This window comes from Epinephelus fuscoguttatus, linkage group LG12, assembly GCF_011397635.1.
Source record: "Epinephelus fuscoguttatus linkage group LG12, E.fuscoguttatus.final_Chr_v1".
Lineage (NCBI taxonomy): Eukaryota > Metazoa > Chordata > Actinopteri > Perciformes > Serranidae > Epinephelus > Epinephelus fuscoguttatus.
In genome coordinates, this window is record NC_064763.1 from 17,834,139 (window position 1) to 17,858,811 (window position 24,673).

Sequence of the window (24,673 nt, forward strand, 5' to 3'; positions counted from 1 at the left end):
CCGGCCAGCTGAAATTACCTACTTAGACCCTGAGACCCTAAAAAAGGAGGGTGGATCACAGGAAGTACCACCAGTTTCTCCTCCATTTTTTACCAAGTGTTAACTTGTTGTCGTGGCCACCACAGAAGGCCCACCTCTCAAATCCTCCAATTAGACAACACAATAATAGTGGAGATGACGTTGGGCACTTTTCCGCTTGAGTTATGGGGTCCGCAGAGCAAGCGCACTAGAGACTTACAGCAGCCAAACATGCCTGAGTGTGGGCGAGCATCTTACCTCTGCCGGCTGAATGGCTAACTCAGTTTAGCGCTTTGCTAACTTGAATGGTAATAAAGTATTTTAATCTCGTGGCTCTAGATTCTCTAAAATCTATGGAAAAAGTCTTTCTGGGCCCCATGACATCATGTGATGGATCAGGACGGTGCAGTTCCACTTTTGCCTACTATGTAAAATTAGCTTTAAAGCTTGTCGCTCTTCCTGAGAGCCTGGTTTCTGCATGTCAACGCAGCTAGCTAGTCTGTCAGCAAAGTCACCAGGAAATAAAATGAAAGGAAAGAGATTTACATTGCAAAACATTAAAATTTCAAAACCTCTGAATGAATAGTTCTCTGTAATGTGGTGCTAAAGCTCACTGAGTCAATGTGGCTCCGGACTAAAAGCAAAGGCCTCTTGTATTTCACCTCGTTTTGAATTTCAGCACACACAACAAAGCAACACAAACAAGTGAAATTTCTGTGTTGTCATATTCTAATGTTCCCGTGAGTCCAGCGCTCTGGGTGAGACTGCTGATACATGTGATGGAAAAAATGCAAATAGACGACAATGCAATCCATTTATTTTTGCGAAACACACAGACACTGAATATTGATCAACAGAGCAGCAGCTTGAAATTTGTTACAAGTGATGAAACTGTAATATCCTGAGACACACTGAAATTGGATTTTTCTCTGACACATTAACAAGTTGTTCCTGAGAGGATTGGAATCTAATATTGACCTGCACAAGCTGCAACCAGCGGTTGTGAGAGCAGACCTGCAGCTAGCACTGATATTAGCTCTCGGCTCCTGGAAGCTCTCACAGCTGCTAGAAAAATATTTGGAGTGCTTATTTACAGCAGCCCTATATTTGAAAAGGCCCTCCCAGTTGAGGAAAAATGTAATCTTTTTCCCCCCATTTACATGTGATGGAGTAAATACTGGAGCCTGGCACAGGGATTACGTAATCTTTTATATCCACTGATCAGGCCCAGGATAAGGTCCTGTGTGTGTTTCCTCACATGTTTCATCCGCTCTTGTTTTGATTTCATTTGCGGATATCTGTCATGTTGTCAGAGCGAGATGAGATTGCAGGATTTTCATTACTGTGTTTGGTGTATGCATTACTGAGTTAGTGGGAAGAGGTGGGGTTGAATGAGGGCGCTGACCTCTGTCAAAGACTTAGATCTTTCTGTTAATGCCCCGGGTCAGAGGTGGACACACACATGCACACACGCACACACAGCCCTTAGTGTGTTTTTCTGCTGTTAAAGGTTCACACTTAGGATTGAATTCCTATGAGAATGTATCGTTGGTTTTGTGTTTCCAAGACGTCATTGCCATGGGTGGATAATGAGACAATGAGCCCCTGGGCAGAGACATGCAGAAGCCCCCCCCCCACCTCTCCTCCACAGACGCAACACACACATTTTATATTTGTTTAGCCTATTTTTGTTGTTGTTTTGCACCTTTTTAATAGTTGTTACACATCTCTCTGTGGGTTTGTGTGTACTTTTTAGCCCCTTTTAGTAGCCATTTTGTGTCTCTTTGTAGTTGCTTTCCATCTCTCTGGAGTCATTTTGCATCTCTGTGTTCATTTTGGGTCTCTTAGTAGTTCCTTTTTCTCCAGCTGTAGTTGCTCTGCATCTCTTTGTAGTCGTTTTGTGTCTCTTTGTGGTTGTTCTTTTTTATAGTCTTTGTGAGTCTCTTTGCAGCTGTTTTGCATCTCTCTGTAGTCGTTTAATGTCTCTTTACTCTTAATTGTTTGCATCTCTTTGGGCAATTTTGAGTCTCCTAGTAGTTGCTTTGTCTCTCTTTGTCATCATTTTGTACATTTTTTGGTTTCTCTGCCCCTTTTTTGTAGTCTTTGTGCATCGTTTGTGTCTCTTTGTAGCAGTTTTGTGTCTCTTTGTAGTTTTTGTGCCACTTTTTGTAGTCTTTGTGGGTCTGTTTGTAGTCTTTTTGTATCTCTGAGGTCGTTTTGAGTCTCTTTGTAGTTGCTTTTCATGTCTTTGTGCTCTTTTTTGTCTCTCTGTGGTTGCTTTGTGTCTCTTTGTAGTTGTTCTTCCTCTATTTTTAGTCTTTGTGAGTCTCTTTGTGTCTCTTTGTGAGTCTCTTTGTGGTCTTTTTTGTCTCTTTTTGGATGTTTTACATCTCTATGTAGTCATTTTAAGTCTCTTCTTGGTAAATACGTGTTAATTTGAGTGACATTTTGCAGGTGAAAGCCAGGAGGGCCCCTGACAGTTTGGAGCCCTGGGTTTGTGCCTGGGAGGCCCGTTCAGTAATCCATCCACGGTCATTGCTGTCACAGGGGCGACATATATTAAACTAAATGTTGGGCTGGCAGCAACACATTATCTTATCCAATCAGTCGAGCCCCTCATTTAAATTCTGGCTAATTCTGCACTGCACAGCTTGATTAGCAGGCAGGCAGACTTTTGTATCTGTGTTTATTCTCGGCTGCACTGTGAGAGAATAGCTTATGAGACAATGACAGGCTGAGTTTAGGTGTTTGTTTCTGCAGTGCAGTCATACACCAGAATGGTTGGTTACGCCTCACTGCCCAGGGAGGGTTATTACAGCGTTCTTTTGATTCTTTAGCACCATAAATGTTTACTGGTCCATGTTTAACTACATAAATCTGCTCAATCCTGTCAACACACCACTACAAAACATTTTGATTGCATGTATTTATAACACTGAATATATAACACTATACTTTATGCTGAAGCTGCGGCTGAATGACTTACATGTTCAGTGATGTTTAGGACAAACCCACAGCCTGCTGCGGCGGATCATGTCGTCATTCAGGTTGTTGATGTAAGTATCTGGGCAGCGCACCAGTCTAAATCCTCATGTGCATTTTTCTTATTATAGTTAAATGAATGACTGATAAGTGCATGAGGCCTGAGGCCATGTACTGTGCTGTAGGTATGTGGGCCATTCTTTAATGAAACATGCCTGGTATGTGGAGGAAGTCATAGGAACAAAAAAGGATGCCTTGGTGTGTTTTCCCACGCTAAGAAGAGTTCACATCACACCTCACTGTTGAGAAGTCTGATTGAAAAATTGTAGAGTTCAGTTTTGGAAATGGGTTCACAGCTTTTTTTTATCACGTAAAATGACTTCAGAAATCAAACATTCAATAATAATTTCCCTTTGAGGAGATTCAAACAGGCCTCTGAGGTCATTTTTTTACAAGTTTGTGCAAAAAGACATATTTGGGTTTCTCAGAGTGTTTGATGAAATAGCCGAGGAAGTAATGAGATGCATATCTAATTCATGAGACAGTGAAAGATGAACCCAACGGCCTTAACTAAACTGTCCGCCCCATAACCGGCATGAAATTGACTTGGAAATTAGTGTTTTTTCTCCTAAAACGAAGACACAGTGTGAGAGAGGCATCGGTAGGATTGCTTTTGAGTAACGTTGAGAGGTCACCTTGACAGCATCTAAGAATGAAAATGCTTTTGTATGTGTGATTGGCCTTCCCTCTGGTTGGAGTAGTGATGGGAATACAGGAGGAAGCCTAAAGATAGAAAAAACAGACTTTCATATTTACGCACCTCTAAACTCCCAGGAGCCGTTATTAAAGTAGCTGTTACAAACACTGCAGTACACACACAGTATGTTGCCAATTGTATTGGAGAGCAGCGACAGATATCCCATTAGCTATGGTCCAAATGGAGTAGTTGTGGCTGCTGTGGAGAATCGTGATCGATGCGTGGGAGGAGAGACAAACTCATTTGTGACAGATGTTATCACTGCGCACATAAAAACTAAATATGGCAGAGGGACCTTCCCTGTTTCATCAGTCATACTTCGGTATGATGCAGTCAAGCAGCAGCCTTGTAACAAAATGGACGCTTAATTGCAGCAAGATGTGGTGACATCCCAAGGTCACATTTAGTTCTGAATGGCTGACTGGTTATGGGAGCCTGGTGGTCCATGCCATGGAAGCACTGGAATACAGTATATGCAAGACTTGTAGTTTATTGTTTTTATGTAACCAGTAAGTCTCTTGAGATGGAAATTTCTTTTCTGAGGAAGACCTGGCCAAGACAACATACCAGTTAGTTACAGTTTAAAATAGAGATAAGACACAACAACTGGGTTGGGAGAGATTTACTGCCTCAAGTGTAGGAGTTCAAGTATCTTGGGGCTTGTTTATGAGTGAGGATAAAATGGAGCCTTAGATGGACAGGTGATTTGGTGCAGCATCTGCAGTGATGCAGGCGTTGAGCAGGAAGAAGCTCTTGATTTACCAGTCCATCTACATTCTGAAGCTCACCAATAATCATGAGCTTTGGGATGTGACCGAAAGAATGAGTTTGCAGATACAAGCAGCCAAAATGAGTTTTGCCTGTAGGGTGGCTTGGCTCTGCCACAAGAGATAGGGTGTGGAAGAAAGACATCCAGAGGGAGCTTGGAGTAGAGGGGTCAGTTAAGGTGGTTTGGGCATCTGATCAGGATGCCTCCCGGCCAAAGAGGTTTTTCGGGCACGTCCAACTGGTAAGAGGCCCTGGAGCAGACCCAGAACACAGTGGAGGGATTATATATCTCATCTGGCCCAGGGATGCCTCAGGATTCCCCAGGAGGAGCTGGAAAACGTTGCTGGATAGAGGGATGCCTGGAGCACCTTGCTCATCCTGCTGCCCCCACAACCTGGCCCCGGAAATGGGTGGTAATGGATTTTTAAAAAGAAAGTGAGAGAGAGGGCAGGAAATGCAATCATCAAACACACAAGGAAGAGACTAAAAAACAGTTGCATTTATTAGTTATATGGTCTTTTAACATGGCTTTAAATTTCCCAAAGGGACTAGATTATTAAGATGTAGTATGCTCTGCAGATTATTCCAAGCCTGAGGACGAAAGTAGGAGAAGTGTTTTTTCCCCAGCTCAGTGCAAAGCCTTGGTGAGAAAGCCACATGGTGGAACGAAGCTGAAAACTGCTGGTCTGTGTCATGAGTGGATTTTACCCAGAACAGCCTTGTCAACAAAAATGTACAAATGAAGTTGTCTATGTAGACTTAGCAACGGCCAGTCTAGTAGTGTACAATGATGAGTATGGGAGCTGGTCTCATAAAGCACTGAATTTAAGAGGTCGCATGCATGTAGACATCAACATAGTCCAAAAACAATTCGAAAGGTAGCTTGCATTAGATTTTGTCCTGGCTAACATGTTTAAAAAAAGACTTATTTTTATGATTAAAACATCTTACAACGGATCGGTTTAAACCCAATTCTGCCTATTTTCTATGTCCTTACACACTGGTGGTGGTTTTAATGGGGTATTTAATGGTATGTGACAGATTTATTCATTATTGATTTTCCCAGTTTTACGCAATTTCAACCCTTTTTGAGAAATAGAAACTCAAAATAAACAAACTCCTGGATGTTCTCTCTTGAAAAACAGAAATAAAATATAATGTGCCATATAGATTACCCATATAGAACCAGCTCAGCCCCTATTTGCCCCTTAATTCTCCATTTTGTGGCGCCTGAGCACGGTGATTATCCAGAGAAGATAGCTGGGCTGTAGCCATTTGATGCTAAATTGAGCTGAAAATACAAATCTTCACCAATTTTCTTGTGTTTTCATCATGGCTCAGGGTCACTTTCCACCCTCTATTTTTGTGAAACAGCGCTGCGGTCTAGACAGTCAGTTTGACAGCCTGTGGACATCTTATGCTTTCCAGCTCGCACTGCGAGCGCATCAAGGGGGAGTCAGATGAAGTGGATGAGTCAGGTGTCAAGGCAAGAGCACATAAATATATTCTTTTTAAAGTACATCAAGTATCAGGTATTTAAAGTGAATATACCAGCAGCATTTTAGAGCTACTTTATCTTTGAATAATTAAAGATACTGCGTCTAAATGAGTGTCATTAAGCAAGACAAGAAAAAGGATTGTCTCGATTGTACGTACACTTTATGGTAATTATGCAGCAAGATGTTTAGTGTTCCCCACAGTGGATTCTCCTCATAAAACCGAAAAAAAAGAGGGAGAGAGGAGAAATGAAATCTCATTAAAAAACACTACATAATGACTTTAATCCTCCACACTGTTATGTAAAAATAGTGCTGGGATTACTGACAGGATTTTTTCAAATTCACATGTGCTGACACTGGCACATACACACACACACACACACACAGAGTAATGTACTGTGAGTGAACTCGTAGGCTGTTTTAACGAACAAATTGTCCCTACCCTGACATAACCCTGCGTGTCCATGTATCACCACTTTGGTCCTCACTGAAAAATATCAACAACTTTTGGAGGGATTGCAATGAAATTTTGCACCGACATTCATGATCCAGAGAGGAAAGATCCTATTAAGTTTGGGGATCTTTGGACTTTTAATTTAGTGCTACCAGCAGATCAAATTCTATACGTATCCAGTGAAATGTCTATAGATTGGCACATATTTTGGTTCAGACATTCATGTTCCCCAGGGGATGAATTGTAGTACCGTATTCTGTAATTTTTCCTCTTGCAGCATCATCAAGTCAACATTTCACTTTGTTCAATACTTTGGATTATGATCAAAAAAATCTGATGACATTTCCATCAAGTTTATGTATACTTTGAGGGTGCCATGCTGTTGTTCTGATAGCTCATTATTCATAAGCCTTAATGGTCCAAAGAATGTCCCATTGCACAGAATTCCATATGTCCAGCATCCCGTTATCCCAAAAACAAATTCTCATTGCTCTATAGAGTTGTTTCTAAGAAAATACTCTACATGCTGTCTCAAACATATGCACATGGCTAATTATGATGCAGATTGACACTGCTACTGCAAAGGCATGACTCGCTCTACTCCACGTCTGATTGACTTATCACGATATTCTTACCTTAACCCTAACCAATCTCTCTCCTCATGCCCAGACCTAACCAACCCAACCAAGGTGTACTAGACAATCAGAGGCAGATTACAGTGGGTGATGTCTTCGTCATAGTAGGAGGCTCTTATGACAGCTTTTGGTACTTTCTTTGAACTATTGGGGCTTCAGAAAAATGAGTTGTCGGAACAAAGGGCTGAAATGAATGTGCTGATTATTTTTTGGACTAATCAACGAATCGTTTGGTCTCTAAATGTCAGAAAATCTCTATCCCAGTTTCCAAAAGTCTAAGGTGGTGTTGTTAATGATTTTTTCAGCTTTTGCCTTTTTTGGACAGGACAGATAGATATGAAAGGGAGAAGACAGATGACAAATGAGTCGAAATGAAGCAAAGGGCCACACATTTGACTCAAACCCGGTCACTGTGATGTCCTTAAAGTCTTGTTTTGTCAGATCAAAACCCCAAAATATTCAGTTCAATATGATATAAATCAGAGAAAAGCAGGGCATCAACACATCTGAGAGGCTGTAAGCTGCATTTTCTGCCATGAAAATGATCAAAGTAGTTGATGATTATTTTTCTGTTGATTGACTAACATCCCTACTTTGTTTAGTGTTAATTAGCAAAAGCTAGCATGCTAACATCCTCAACTAAGATAGTGACCACTGTCAATGTTATCTGCTCAACATCAGCACATTTGCATTGTCATTGTGAGAATTCTGACGTTAGCATTTAGTTCAGAGCATGAGATCAAATGCCATTGTGGTTAGTTCTTTTTGGATTGATATGTTTAAATGATCCAGGAGGACTCAGCCAAATTGAATCTAAACCTTAAGGCATTTTGTGAAAGGGACAATGTCCATATCACTTCTGCAGTAAATTAAACCAGACACCGTTTCTCTTAGTGATTCTCTGCCAGTTAACATGGCTCCTTTTCAAAATTCCACATAAATAACACTCCTCCGAGTCCACATTCAAGGTTGAGTTCAACTGCTGTTCAGTATTCCTGAGAGACGCTGGTGTGAACGGGTGCAGCTCACGGAGATCCCCTGGCAGTCAGACAGTCTCATCTCATCTCAAATACCTTTGCTCCGCTTCGCTGCATCTCTTTCCAATACATCTAATGCATTATCTCATACGAACAAGTGGGCTAGCCCTGGATGTATTATGGATGAGCTATAGGTTTAGTCTGCTCTCCCGATGCTTTACTATGCGTCCTCTCCACTACCATCAAATATTTAGCACGTACTGGCTGGGACTAATGCACCGCAGCCCTTGAGCTGAATTCAAGCTTTTGATTAGTGAAAGAAAATTAGGTTGGAAAAAAAGCCCTATTAATCAAAGTGGTAAGGCTGGCAAACCTACAGGCCTTTAATTTGATTTCGCCCCAGTTTGGCTGTCACAAATTTAGAAGATTAGAGTGAAAGCTGTCTCAAATGTCATAGTGGTTATACTGCTGAAATAACAGCATATTCATTCTCACACACTGGCAGGAGTTCTGATTTCTTATATTATAGTGATGTAAACTGTCATCTTATGCAAGCATTTCACTGCTGAAAAGATGGTCTTTAACAAAGTGGGCTGCCTTTATTGTAGAAACATACCATTACTTTTGAAGTTGGTGCTACATGACCAGAGTAAACAGAAGGAAAAGGCTATAACATTCACTTTTACTCAAGAGGAAAACCTACAACTACCAGAATGCACTGCGCCGCACCAGACCAGTGAACACTCCCACTGGTGGGTGATGTAATGCAGCTTGGCCGTTTGGTCTTGAATTACAGTTAAACAATAAGCTAGTATATGTTTCTAAAACATTTGAGGCAAGAAATAGGCAATATAGAACAGAATATTTGTTTATATTTGATCAGCGCTGCTTAGTTTTACCATCTCATCTCAGTTTTTTCAGCCTCCATTGTTCACAATACAGGAAAGAATGTTGGAATGCCCACTTCCTGTTCTCGTATTACAGCCAAACAGTGCACTGAAATATGTTTCTGAAGACATTTTAGGTGAGAAATAGGCAACACAGGGACAGAATCTTGGTTTATATTTGAAATATATTTGTTTCTATTGTCCATTCATTGTCTTAACAATTTATTGTTTATAATCTGTGAAATAAAAGTAAATAAAAGCTTAGTTTCTAATGAGGGAAATGGTTTCAGCTAACAAAAATACACAGAAGGTCTACATAGCTGTGATGTGTACTTACATTTCTGGGGAGGTCAGGCTACAGCAGAGGGTACGGCGTTGATTCAATGCAGAAGTATAAGTCCTGCTGTACAGCCCAATCTACGTCGTAGCCTGACGTGCACCTCCCCATAACCTCCTGGCTTTTTGTTGTCAGCTGAAAACCATTTCCCTCAGTGGAAACAAAGCTTTAATTTACTTTAATTTCACAGATAAAAAACATTAAATTGTGAAGACAATAAAGCCTCCATAAAATAGCATTCATAGCATAGTCTTGTGTGTCATTTATCCTGGCTTCATATGGGTTGAGGAGATCAAGTCGCAATGCTAAGGGGCAGGTTTCTCTCTCGATCTGCTTCTATACTCTTTGCGTCCATGGTGTAAGGCATACGAAAATGCCTTAGTAGCTCAAGAAATAGCCCTACAGCAAGTGAAAGTTTGAGCTGAGAGATGAGCAGGGAGATCTGGGTACTGGGAAGATGGAGGGAAGTTTACCACAGTTCATTTACACACATAACGTACTTTGTCACGAGACAAGGCTGATTGAAAATCTGCACAGTGTGCCTTTTTAGTACTTTCACTTGCATGATATGAAACCCACACATCAAAGTCAGAAAAATCAAAAAAGGAACATGAACTGAAACCAGTAGTCTAATTTATTCACTTTTACTTTTACTTGCAGTAGACCCACTGTATTGTGCATACCTGTGTTTGAATATTCGTGATTTGTGGGTTTCACAAACAGTTTTTATCTTGGCATGATGGGAAATTGTCTGAAATAGGATTTGCGCTGTTGTGGGTGTGTTGCTACAGATAAGAAGATGAAAACGATCCAGGAAGTGCAGTCTGAGTTACACATCCGTGAGTTAGGATTGCAAACTGAAAATATTATTAGGTGTAATAACCTGACTGGGACAACCTTACTTTAATTTATACAATCCACATCATGCAGGTATTTAGATGGGTTTCTCTCTTCTACATCAGTAGTGTCAAAAGTAAAAGTGAATTTAAATCTCACCAAAATGAATTGTGTGCATATTTGAGATCTAACAGATATGCTGGTCATATTGACTTCCTCATAAAACATCTGCAAAGTGTGCCAGCACGTGTCTGTGCATCCCCCTTCATGTGCATAAACAAACCAAGAACTCATAAAAACATTGCGCCACAGTGGTCAAAACATTCCACAGGGTACTTTTACTTAACATGACTCAGCTCTCAGATTGATAATATGTTATTTCTGGCTTCAAAACAGTAGCCTCTAAGCTTGTCAATAGAAAGTCTTGCTGTATTTTTCATGCAGTGTAAAGTACAAGTGGTTTTTGGTGAAGCAGGACTTGAACTTTTTAGCGCTCACTCACACACTCCACATCTCTTGCTGATTTTATCCTCTTGTACAAGTTATCCCGTGCAGGCAGCTCGACACTGTTTCCCAGACATTTGAAGCACGTTTTCCTTTCTGTGTGGCAGGGAAAGGAAGTGGAATGGAAAAAGCACTCCCCCGCCCACTGCGGCCACATGGCAAGGGAGGAGAGCAGTCGGTCAGGAGCCCGCCGGCCACAGTCGGGCATATTTGTGGTCGGCTTTCTCCTCGCTGCAGTCTGAGACGCTCTGCAGCGCGGCCTGCCTCTGCACTCTGTTGCTCTCTCCCCGCACTGTTTCTTACCATCTCCCACACGCTTAAATCCAAAAATTGGTCACGAGAACAACCAGAAAAGATGCACTTTCTCCTCACTCATTATGCCCCCCCCCCCCTTCTTCCTTTCCCAGACTATTTATACTGATGGGGGTTGACACATGAAAAGGGATCACCCCTTTGCAGGAATGAAGGGGAAGGATCTGGCCACATCAGCAGAGTGGTTCACCGCTGCCCGTCACACTCTGGCCAGAATGAATGACTTCCATCCATTGGCTCCTTCTCACTCAGACACACACACACAGTAAAACCAGGGGAAAGGGGAACACACACACACACACACACACACACACACACACACACACACAGATATATATATATATATATATATAAACAATGGAAAAATATCACTTTACAAAACGGATCCAGCCCAAACTGACCCGCTTGTAGCCACCACCTATTTCTTTGCTCCTCATGACTCCTCTCCTCTCTCTGCATGTGTCTCTCCAACACTCGTTACCATTAAATTGGACCGCTATTCTCTCCTTCCTCTTAGCCTAGTTTCTATGAGCAGAAATAGAACCAAGGGGGGCCGGAGATCCACGCGCCTCTGTTGGGGATTTGATATGAAATCTGTCCTCTCTAAGCTGATGGAGTTCTGCGTGTGCATATCTGTGTATGGCTGTATGGGGTGTGTGGGCGTGTGTGTGTTCACTTATGGTGTATTTGTGAGTGTATGGCAGTCCCAGAGGAGTAATGCTGGCAGCGTGCGTCACTGCACGAAAGCTGGCCTTGCAAAAACAGCATGCTGTATCCTCATTTAAATGTTTCCTCTGGATCACGCCATCATGTTGACTGACTTCGGACGCTGGGTAATTTAACCTCCAAAAACGTGTTGTGTTCTTTTTGCAAACATGATGCCAAAGAAAAAAGTATGTTATTCTGAGCTGCATTAATTTATCCACAAACCCTTGCCTGTACAGTTAGTGAGCAGCCTACTAGTCGTCCTATAATGGAAAAAGCAAAGACTGAAAGAAAGTACTATTCATATCGAAGATCATTCACCATTCACTGCTCTAAATGCAGCATTTGTGGCGTGTTCACCAATTTGAGTCATTTCTTCTTAAGCTGAACTGTGGTCATAAAGGCGGACTTTATGAGAGGGTGGAATAAGTGTCAGCTCCACACTGGCCCCCCGACTCTGTGTCAACTCTGTGTTTTGACTGCGTGGAACAACTGTCTGCAGCCGCATACTGTGTACAGTTTAGCATCACAATAAATTCATGAAACGGTCCTTAAGTGCCAAAGAAAACATAAACGCAGCTCTGGAGTGTGTTGTTACACATCGCAGGACAAGTTGGTTATAATCTGCACAAACCGGAAACAAACAGACCAAAGTGCAGCTGTGTGTTCAACGTCAGAACATTCTGAACATCATGTTCATCATGTTTCCAGTGGTATAAAGGTAAACTAAGGCTTTGTTCGGTGCGCTGTGTGTGTCAGAGGGAGTGGCCTGCAAAGTAGCTGTGACTGTGCTTTCCTGTGTGAATGCTGTCACCTTAAATGAAGATGGAAGTAGCTGGTGTTACTGTTGTGAGCTGTCAGGAAGATCCACATTCCTGCCATGTTTCTTGCTTGGCATCATGTTCAGATGCGCGTATAACCCTCGGAGGCCCGAGACTTGAGAAGCTCATTAACGTTGTACAGTTAAACAGCCCAGTCAACAGAGGAAAATATTGACATTGTTCATTCATTCATTCAAAAAAAAAATGGATACCTTACATTTTGTAAGTTTCACATCAATGTTTCTATGGAGACAAAGTATATGAACTGACTTTGTCACTGGGAGGTGGAGGAGACAGTAAGGGTGAGACACCTGCCAAGCTTCACATCACTGTTTGAGCACAACAAACAACAAAACCGGTTATATTTTAGCGAGTCATCGCAGTTTTTCCAGCAGCTTTTTAGCCACCACCCATGGGTGTTTGTGGTGACCTGTTGCTGTTTTTCCACCACTGTTTTTTACAGAGAGACCGCTGCATTTAATGCCAGGAAAGTGCAATGTAAAGCAATTATTTTTTAATGAGACATCACTGCGTTTCCAGGTGGGCTAATGCCACAAAAAGCATGTTTTTTAATGAGAAATCACTGATCCTGCCAGGATTACACCATGGTTGTTTTTTACTGGGACATTGCTGTTTCCTGCCGGGATAGTGCCATGAAAAGCAGTTGTTCTTCAAAATATGATCTTTTCCTAACTATAACCAAGCGCTTTTTGTGCCTAAACATACCCATAATATTGGTGAAACATTAACTTGTAAGATATTCCCTACATTATTACACACAAATATGTATCCATAGTTTTCAGAAACATGCAATGCCAACATTTTTATTTTTGTAACTGCATTGAATTAAATGCATCTGTGAGGTTGTCTTTGCAATGTTGTCCCAGCCGCAGTGGTGTCCCGATATGTAGCTATAATATAAAATACCCCTTTTTCCAGTGTAAGTTGGTGGTATTTCTGTGTATCTTAGGAACATGTGAGCAGATGCTGCATTGTGAGATGCAGCTGTAGTGAGGATCTTGGTATTACAAAAAAGGCAGCTTGGAGATTTGGAAAGCTGAGCTCCTTTGTGGTCTCTTGACCTTTATCTCGCACAGTATTGCCATGGCAACCAAACTGGGTGCCGCCAGCTTGGGTTGTGGTACCTCATCATCGAATACATTGCTAAATCTCTCTATCGTAGAGAGACATGGTGGTTACATCTCCTTAAAAACATGAATCTCAGGCTGACTAAAGGAATTTAAAAAAAAAAAAAAAAAGGAAAGAGGAGACACAGCTTAAAGGCTGAGGAAGGAGAAATGTAGGAGAGAAGGAGAAAAGACAGAGTTTAATTGCCAAGCATTAAAAGCCCTCATTGAGAGTAGAGATGATAGTTGTGATAGACTGCGACACAAACACAGTGCTGCTGACTCTCTGTAATCCCTTAAAGATTAACACAGTTCATTACACAGCTCATTGCACTTGAATCTAGCGCAATATACAGTGTTGCTTTGATCTGACATCCACCTCTTATTTAAATGCACGATTAGCTGCTGGAATAACAAATAAATATCATAATAACTTCTCACACAATATTTTTTATATGTTTCTAATAGATCTAATCTTATGGGAGGACTTTATTGCACTAGTTTATCTGACATCCGCAGCTGTTCATCTAACATCGTGCCAACTCTACCTTTATTAATTCCCTGTTAATTGTGCGGTAGGTGTAGACGGGTGTGGCTCAGACAAATGCAGACTCTGTCCAGGAGGGACGCTCCACCATCTGGTGTAGGAATCCCCCTCCCAGCAGGCTGTATGGGTGTGTGTGTGTGTGTATATGTGTGTGTGTGTGTGTGTATGAACTTCTTCCAGGCTAATTAGAGTACAGCCGCAGTTGTACACTACACTGTTAAACACTGTTGTCGCTGTTTGACAGGCTTGACAGGGAGGGGGGCCGAGTCGCTGTCTGCCAAGGCCATGTAGGGATGACAACGTGATGTGTTTCAAGATTACATGTGGTTTCAAGTCTGTGTGTGAGTAGAGGGTGGCAGATCAGATCAGCAATCCCCTACCTGCTTTCTTATCTTGAGTCTGTCAAGATATCTGTGGCAGGCAAGTTTGTTTTGTCGACTTATAACATTCAGATCCTTTAGACATCATTGATCGTGAAAGAATGCTGCCATTCAGTGTTCGATATATTTGCACAAAAATATGCACAGTAAATTCACAGTTTTGAATAACACTGTGGCTTTCAGGGAGCCTTATTTTTCGGGGTTGCGTGAATGCGCCCATATACGTTGGTAAGCAAGACACGGGAACTTTACCTGGGTCTTGAGGAGCTGTAGTGTTTATTCATGGACAAGCTGTTTAATTTCTTTTCTCTTTCCATTGCCAAGACGCTTGCTATGATCCACCGTCTCTCAAGCAAACAGTCGCTACGTGCTGGGCTATTCCTCTACACGAAACTGATGCATGAGGTAGCTGCTGAAGTTGAAACATTAATCTATGCGTGGATGTATTGGTTAGAATTTGGTAAACTTCAACTGTAAATCAGATTGAATAATGTTTTATTGAGCAGTTCCAAGCGACCTTCAGACGTGTAGCTCTGTCAAATCATACGCTAACTTTGCTAAACATGTCTTTTCCTTGTCCCTACAATTTTAGCTGCCTCTGACAACAGTTTAATTTGGCAGCTGGCGGTTGCTATTTTCAGACTCTACCTGAGATGCATAAAGATATGATCTGAATTCTTCTGTTATTCACCCTATCTTGGACTGGATGTGATCTGAGATTGCTAGAAATATAAATTGAGCCTTACCTGCCTTGAGGCTGTTGCTGCATAATTGCCACATTGTGCACTCCGACTGCTGTGAGAGCTGCTAACGAGAAACACCACATAGTGATGCAGAGGTGATAAAGCAAATCCAAGTGTGTGATTTTGGGGAATGCCAATTTAAGAAATTAAGGTTCTCCTCTTTTTTGACAGTGTAGGTGAGTGACCTGTTGGTTTTGCTGAAACGGGCTGATAAAACACACCTTTAAGTCTGAAACCAGGCAAAGACTTGTAGCGTTTAAACTGGAATGCCGCCTGCAGTGTGAGAATGTGAGCAGGTGGTTTGACTCACATGACAGGAATCTGACATATGTCTCAAAGTTCAATCTGCACCTGCCTCTGCATCGCACCGCCTTTAAAGCATTCTGCGTCTCCCCTGTTGACAAATAGACAAGTGATGCCAATGCCAAGGACAGAAGAATCAACATCTATTACAGTATGTTGAGTACAGTTATTTGCCTGCCTGACTGTCATGTTTCTCATCATCCTCCAAGGCAAACTGACAAGGGCGTGATGCATGAGTTATTTCTGAAAGTTTCTCAGGTGCACTAGTCTAGAGGTCAGGTTAAGTGAGGTCATACTGGTCTACTGGGCTCAGAGGAGACGAGCAGACAGCCAGCTTTTTAAAATGTTAGTCATGCTGCTGTTCCATTTTCATGAGCTGTGTTGCAATCCCCAGGACCAGCCTGCCAGTTTTGCAGAGATTCGGCTAGCACTACCAAGCACACCACGTTGCATCTGGACTGCAGCTTATTCCCTTTCTCTTTTCTTTTCACTTAGAAAATAAGACTTTGAACCTTTCCAAGCTGGTGGTGTCAAGAGGAGCAGAATTCATTTGATGAGACTTGTTGCTTCTTGTTTAAAATTGTATGGTAGTCATAAAGGGATTTCTTTAACCCTAATTAATCACCGTCTGATCTTCTTCATCTTGATCGTCTGATGTTTATGATGTTTTAAAAAGTTTATGAGATTTCATCTGCATGCTTCACAAGCTGGCATCATCAAACACACAACATTCAGCCGCTCCCTCTGCTACCTTTGGCCACGCACCAGGTGCCATTCACTTCATTAAGGCATTTGAGACATGAACAGCAAGTGAATTTCCTCCATTCCTGCATAACTGCTCTTGAGTTGCAGTAACAGGATTAACTTCAAAGACCTTGCAGTTTCTCACAGTGAAGCGATGTTACGGTGCTGCTGTGTGTCTGTGTGACTGATGACAGTCACCAGAAATATTGACCTCACACAGTTGGTTGCGGTGTCATCTGGTAAAGCCAAAATCAACTCCAGTATCTGAACTGGAGCTGCACCCCAGAGCTGTTTACATGAGCCAGTGGGGAGCTAATGGTGGAGAAAGTGTGTGTGTGTGTGTGTGTGTGTGTGTGTGTGTGTGTGTGTGTGTGTGTGTGTTAGGGAAGTGTTTTTGTACATTTTATGGAAGGTTTGTTTAGCGACTTAACATTGTTGATATATAACACCCTGCAGTGAAATCTTTGCAATCATTTACTTAAAGTTATCCACTGTGTAGCAGCCAAGAGAGCACTTATCAGGGATATTGTATTGCTCTTCAGGGATGTAAAGTGAATGATAGGCTTTGAGTACTGTCTATCCATCATATCCAACAATATCACGAGCCACAAAAGACGACCATAAAGCCAAAATCAATTTAGCTATAAATCAAACAGAGCTCAGTGCTTCACCTGTGATTATGATTATTATTATGTCTTGAAACCACGTTTATGTTTCCCTCTCCTCCTGTTTACAGGTGTTGTGCAAGACATCCAGCGGCATTACGGAGTGACAGACAGTGGAATCGGCTTGTTGCAAACAGGTAAGTCTCTTTTAATCCTGTAATTGCAGTTGTGAAAAAATGTAGCTCAAACCCGGAACACATTTTCCATGTGTTGAAGGCAGGCTCGGACTGGCCATTAGGCAATTCTGGCAAATGCCAGAAGGGCCAGACCATCTTGCGGGCTGCAAGGCTACTACCAGTAATGCTGAAAAACCTACCTATACTGCAAGGCAGGTGCAGTGGTACTGGTCGTCATCACCTCTCCCGACACCTTCAGTTGGATCGGTCTGTCATGTAATGTCAGAGGTCAAGTGGGAAAAAGATTAAATCAAGACAGAACGAGTGAAGTATGTGAATGAAGACATAAATGAAATAGATAAAGGAGCTAAATAACAAAAAGGAGGAGCAGAAAAGGTCAGAGACAAAAAGAAAAAGTCCTCAGAGCTGATGATGCAGAGTAGCTGGTAGAGGGGGCCGGTCCAGAGGAAAATACCCAGGGCTGAATTTTGTTCCCAGTCCGACTCTGGATGAGAATAATTATTGTGTAACTCTGATATTTTGGTGTTAGCTAAACTGGGTGGAGCAATGGAAGGCAGAGGCTCTGACCCCGAGTCCCAGTTAACAGCAATAATCCTCTTGTCACACATAAACAATAAAAGGGGTTTTACTTTGGTAGATATATTGGCAGCCCAATTTACAGGAAGTAATGGTAAACATTGTGAAGTTGATTTACACAATCAACCCACTAATGATTCACTTATACCTCTAATCTTTCTCCAGAAGGTGCTCTTATCATAGGATTTAAATATAAACCAATAAAAACTGGCTCAACTTTGCACCTTGCCTCATGTCCAGATTGTATCTTGATATGTTTTGACCTGATTATATTTACACTTGGTATTAATATGTGTCTCCAGTGTGCACATTGAGATCCATCCAGCTCAAACAATCAAATGGTTGTAGTCGTTTGCCACTATTTGCGTAGCCATTGACTCATAAATATCTTGGCTGCAAAATGAACTGCCAAGATTCACTGGTATATTTTTGTTGGACCAAATTAAAAGCAGACACTTGGTCTTGACTCTGGCTCATAACCCCTGCAGCCCTCGCAGTCCAAACAGGCCCTCTGCCTGTCAGCAACTATTACTTTAAGAAAAAGAAAAAAGGTTTTATTAATCTTATATATAATAATATAATTGCTCTTGGTGCACATCGTGATATTGTCTGCATTTTCAGAGACAATATGCACATAAAATATCTTTGCAATACGCATCAGAGTACAGTGTTACCATGCTCCCTGACAACTTTAGCATCGGATGAGGGTGAGCACGATTACACATTTCCCATATTGTCGTTGTATGTGGGATAAAAGCACAATTCCATTTACACTTGTGTTTAATGTGGTCACAATGTGTCCCGGGCAACTTACAGGGGTTTGTCCAATCCAATCACAACCCAACCGCTGTGCATTTTGGGTGCATTTACAGCTGTAGTTTCATGTGGTCAACCACTTTCTGACTGCAAACCCAAAATGTATAATAATGCAAGGTGTAAAGGGGGTCTAATATTCATTGATCTTTTTTACATTTTACATTTACTATAATATCTGTATGATGTGTTTGCAAAGCCAAAACAGACACAGATTCTTGTTGGTCACACTCTTTTAAATTACAAGATATAACACTACCTCATTTTAAACAGAAAAGGTGTAGAATTTATTTGCATGTGCATTGATTGAAGAGTATCTGAATGTTAATTACCCCAATTTTTCAAGTGTCCGCACATTTTTTCATTCTAAATGTTTATAAATTAAAGCTGGTTATCTTTACTCAGCAGCGCTGTATCACAGGCTTAATTGAGGGAGTGATATTTCCTCACAGCAGCAGCAGCAGAAAGGAAAACATCGTCAGGAGCCAGGCAGGCTGTTCTCCTGAGAGCCTGCGTGTATGCACCCAGTGCGTCTGAGGACTCTGGCCTAGGGCAGGGTTTCCTGTTCCACTCTAGACCCCAATGAATTCACCTTTTAGGGAGATACCTTGTGCGGCCCTCTCATTGGAGGACAGGACCCAGTCTTGTCTCCGTGTGCCCTCAAACTCATTCAAACACCAACAAACTAGCACACAAAGTGCCATTGAGGGCAAGCAGGCAGGTTTTGAGTTTGAGAGGGGGGAATAATACAGCCCAGTGTTTTCCTCCCGTGCTTGATGTTCTTAGACTAACTTTAGGTGAGCTGAATGGCGTGGTGAGGACAGAAATATCCAGCGGGAAAAAAGAAATCAGTGTTCTGTTGGCGTTTTTAGTGAATAAGCCATTTCATCAATTCCAGATCTCATTTCCACCCAGTTTGACTGTAGCATGAGGAATCCATATTTCACTTTTCCTATTAGAAACTCCTTCTTCTTTACACTTTTCTCTCTCCTTCATCTCCTTCTTCATGTTTTTGTCGATTTTTTTTTTTTTAAGCAAAGATGAAATAGTCTGGTGTTTCAAAGCAACTTTTTCATATGATGCCTGTGCAGACTGCTAATGGTGCTGATGTGCAGAATCAAACACGCTTCATTAGTTTTTCACCATGAGATTTGTATGAAATCTTAAAACAGGAAACTGTGAAGGGTGTTTGACTCGTAATTTTGTTTGCATTGGCTCATTATTTGGGTTATGCACACTACCGCACCGGCACAGACTCACACACACTTAAACACACACACAGTATGTTAGTAAAGGAGCACGTGTAGCACGCAGCTGGCCAGGCTAAAAGCAGGGCTGCTGTGTGTTTGGTTTGCCTGGCCTGTCCCAGCCTGTTATGGTTCAGACTCCACTTGGCCCCTGATCCCCAGGCGACCTCTTTCTCACACTGGCCTGAGGAATGCTGGGTGTCCGGGCCTCGAGCTGTGAGAGCGGGTAGGCCCAGACAGCGAGCCTAGGTGTGAAGAAGAGGTTAAGAGGTTGACGTAATCAGGGAGCTGAAAGGCAGAGTCACAGTGTGTGCGTGTATTTGTTTACAGTATGCACATACCTTCCGGTTTCACCCACCCCCCACTTCCGTGTCCAGAGGGAACAATCCCTGCCTCTGTGAGCACCTGCAGGCCAGGCCGACTCTGCCTTCCCCGCTCCCTCTGTCCTGGCAGCTCATGTCCACCTGGGAAAGCAAACTGCCAACGTAGGTGTTTTACAGGCGGTGGGTGTTGCGTGTGCTGAGGCTTTCTCTCTTTCTCTGCTGCCAGGTCACCCTCACACTGTTAAAAAACACTAACCACACACTGCAGGATCCAAGTCGTAGAACAAACACACGGCTGAGTCAGAACCACTTTATGAACTCTGTTCTGGTTCAGACTGAGCAAAGGATAGCTTTGACCCTTTTCTTTGGCTCCTGATCAGAACTACTGGAATGAAAAATTTCCCATATCTAGAAGTTACTGACAAGCTGTTTGCTTCTGGGAAACACTAGCCTGGCCGTGCACTAGAGAAGCAACTTAGACCTGCAGCAGTGTTTCCATTTTGATTGTTGCACTCCCAAAAATGTCTGTATTTTGTCTCTTTTTCGACACTTATTGTTATTTTCCAAGAGCAAGCCCACAATCTGTGAGTGGCATTAGATAATTGTAGTGGTTTCCAGTGAAGTGAAGTAATGAAGTGTTATTTTTCACTTTGCTATTATCCACAAAAGAAATATGCCTCTCCCTAGCTTGTTTGAAGATACTGATATTCATTTAAAGGTCCAGCGGTTTAGGGGGAGGTGAAACGACATCTGGTTAGAATTCCTTCTGTGTTCATTGTTCAGGAAGTTTTTACTGGTAGCCGAATTACCCGCAGAGGTGTCTTCCTCCAAAACAAACAAACCAGGTGATTAAAACCAGTAAAAACACCGACTAAAGAAGTTTCACATTAGAAATCAGCGTTTCTCAAATGCATGTCGGAGGTGCTAGCCCAACACCTGCTAATGTGTGCTCAGCTTTTTTCTCTGGTGACTTCCAGACGTTCAGAAGGTTTCTGCTTTTTAATTCAGGAGCTGAATTATCTGCAGAGATCTCTTCCCTTCCAAGAAAATAAAAAGTAGAAAGATCACACCTCCATTCTCAGGAAAGAAACATAGGTCTTGAGACTGAATGTCCTGGTAAGATGAATACTTTCTACAGTGTGGTGGGTGTGAACTGGTGTTTTCATGCTAAAGGACAACGCACGGAAAATACCCTGTGGTGAGCTCAGGCTCTGCAACACCAGCTATTTCTGTTATTTGGCAACTCCAACCCTTTCAAAAGCAGCTTACACAACACAAATTGACATAAGGTATGTGCTCACTTCTATTGTGCATGTGTGTGTGTGCACGTGTGTCATCATTGCCTGAGGAGGCGAGGTCTCAGCTCTCTGTGTAAGAGGATGAGGTGTTATAGCTGTCAGTCAGGTTGGGGGTTAAAGGCGTTGAGCCTGGAGCTCTCCGGCCCGTCCGTCAGCATGCTGACATGGTTCTCACCTGAGCTCAGTAGACCTGTCAGAGCACCAGAGTTCTGCTCTCCCGCTGGAAATGACAGGCCTTCGTGCTAATGGCCCCCGAGCAGCAGCTAAGTGAGTGACGCTCACACACAGCTGTGAACAAGACCAGTCCCAAGGGTACAGAGGGCACCAAGGTTAATGGAAGAGAGTAAGAGGAGAGGGGGTTCACCTGGATGGTATTACCTTTGGTTGGGGGGAGTTTTGAGCACTTTTGTTAACCAGAAGGAGAAATCTGAGAGATGGCTTTCTCCTCCTGTTAACGTGCTATCATTATTGGTCTGAAGTGCTCTGAGGCAAGTCAGAAAAAAAACTCTTAATGGGTTGAATTATCCCTTACAATGGGAGCTTGCGTAGTAATTATCTGCTGCTGGTTCAGCATGGAAGCAGAGTTATTGGGGTCAGTCCAGCTGGATGTACAGTGGGGCGGCAGCTTAATAAGGAGCCGGCGCTCAAAACAGCTCGCAGACTGTCTGTGCCCTGTTCTGTGTGTGGCTGCCCACCTTGTCTGAAACATGACACCAGCACACACACCAACTGACACTGCCCCAGCCTTAACATGGTGTCAGTCTGCCATTCAGCCAGTGTGTGAGCTGTCAGGAATGAGGCCACAGGTGCTGTGTAGGACTTCAGGCTTGAGCTCTGCTAACACATCAGACTTAGGCCCAATCCCATTTCAGATTTTTACCCCAATCCCTTGTTTTAAGTGCCACCTTGCCTCTCAGAACAGAGTTACAGTGGTTGAAATCGTCGCCGCACTTCGTCCTCTATCCCAATAAGAGTCGGGACACCCTATCCCCAGACGTAACCGTGCAAAACAGCAGGGTAAGGGCTAAGTGGTAGGGGCAAAGGGTGCATTGGGGTTGGGCCTTATACTGCATGTAAGAGGCCTCATGCCTAAACCGCAAGAAGTCAACACTGTACTTAGTGGCAGTCAGGTTATTCATCCTGTGCTGTAGCTGTGGCAACTTGTTATTTACTGGGTCTGAGGTGTGTGGCTAGTTGTGTAGGTTATGGTCAGTGTCAATAAAAATGTCTACTGTTGAATGAAGGCATCTGATTTCCTCTTACACAGAGGGAAGTTGTGCTATCAGTGCTTGATCAGCTGTTTTGGCCACTCACAGCTGCTCCTATTTTGTCTCTTGCCCTCGTTGGTATCCCTCGGTACCTCCTCTCTCTCTCTCTCTCTCTCTCTCTCTCTCTCTCTCTCTCTCTCTCTATCAGCACTTTGGCAGCTGTTGTTGCCTTGTTGTCACTCCCACTGGCACCTTATAGGAGTTAGCGGAGATGGAGGGATGAAGGGAAATGCAGGGAGAAGAAAGAGCCACCTGTGACTTCCTCTCTCTGGTCATGCATGGTGGCGAGGTTTAATCTTCTCCACTATTGATTCCCAAATCCAAATAATTGCACTGCGATGGTGTTCGGCGGCCTCTCTCCTGCTGAGACCAGAATAGAACGATGACCTGATGTTGCGTCGACATCACAGCAAGCGCGTGTGTGTATGTGTGTGTCTCCATCTCAGGCTGTTTTTATAGGCCATGTCTCGGAGGAGGGCAGCTGTTGGGCGATGATTGGCACCCCGCTCCCCGTCTCCTTCCCCCTCGCTTCCTGTCAGCGAACCGACAGCACTGCCCATGAGTGACTGCCAATCCAATCAGGATTTTAAGGCCAATTTAACAAGCACGCTGTCAGCCCTGCTTCATGTAAATGTCCTGTCAGATCTCTGATCCCCTTATTTTTAAGCACCACAGAAACTGCACAAACAGTGGGGAGGTGGGGGTGTTGTTGTAGAGTCACAGATTTGAAAATAGGCCTGTTATTTCTTCATCTTTTTTGGTCATCATGGGAGTGTAGGAGTGTTTCTCCTGACAAGATTTTAGGTGATATTTTCTCCAGCTTCTCAAAAAACAAGGCTGAACACCAATCAATTTCCTGACGCCACAGGAGACTGCTCCACTCTTTCTGCTCCGACTGACATCAACAGATCAATTAGAAACACACACACACACACACAGACACACACGCACACACGCACACACACACACACACACACACACACCTCCTACTCAAACATACATGCCCTAGTAAGTCAAGGTCAAAGATAGGTCTGCTTCTTGCTCATCTGGTCTGTTTTTATGCCTCTGCACAGCTGTGACCTGAGGCATGTTTTCAGGTTGTCCTTCCGTCTGTCCCATTCTCATGAACGAAATATCTCAAGAACGCCTTGAGAGAATTTCTTCAAATTTTGCAAAAACATCCACCTGAACACAACAATGAACTGAAAAGATTTTGGTGGTCAAAAGTCAAGGTCATTGTGACCTCGTCTGTCTGTTATTTTTGTGAATACCTTGAAGAATTTTTTCTCATTTGGTGCAAACGTCCATTTTGAGTCAAGGATGAACTGATTAGAATTTCATGGTCGAAGGTCAAAGTCACTATGACCTCATCCATGTCATTCTCATGAATGCAATATCTCGAGCGCTCTGAGAGAATTTCCCCAGATTTAGCCCAAACATCCACTTGGACTCAAAGATGAACTAATTACAATTTAGCGATCAAAGGTCAAGGTCACCGTGACCTTGTGATCATCTCATTCTTGTGAATGCAATTTCTCAAAAATGCCTTAAGGGAATTTTCTCGATTCTGGCACAAACATCCACTTGAACTCAAGAAGGAACCAAACAGAATTTGGTGATCAAAGGTCAAGGTCACTGTGACCACACAAAAGATGTTTTTGGCCATAACGCAAGAACTCAGTTCTGACAAAATTTCAATTGGTGATCAAAGGTCAAAGTCACTATGACCTCATCCATGTTATTCTCATGAAAGCAATATCTCAATAAGGCTAAGAGAATTTCCTCAAATTTGGCACAAACATCCACTTGAACTTAAAGATGAATTAACTACAATTTAGTGATCAAAGGTCAAGTTCACCTTGCATTTTTTTGGCAGTCACTCAAGAATTCACACACTAATTATGCAACATTTCACACAAATGTCTGATATGATAAAATGATGAAGTGATGTCATTATATATCCAACACGTCAAAGGTCAATTTCACTGTGACGACATAATGTTCTGCAA

The 24,673-nt window shown here is 42.6% G+C and overlaps 1 protein-coding gene across 2 annotated transcripts in view; it reads left to right on the plus strand.

Moving 5' to 3' along the window:
* The window catches only part of spns2 (spinster homolog 2 (Drosophila)), a 97,602-nt gene that overhangs the window by 10,890 nt on the left and 62,039 nt on the right, over window positions 1–24,673 (plus strand). For both annotated transcript variants that reach the window (XM_049591879.1, XM_049591880.1), the window contains exon 2: window positions 17,074–17,139. In XM_049591879.1, the coding sequence (XP_049447836.1) occupies window positions 17,074–17,139 (66 nt within the window). The remainder of the gene's footprint in view (window positions 1–17,073; window positions 17,140–24,673) is intronic.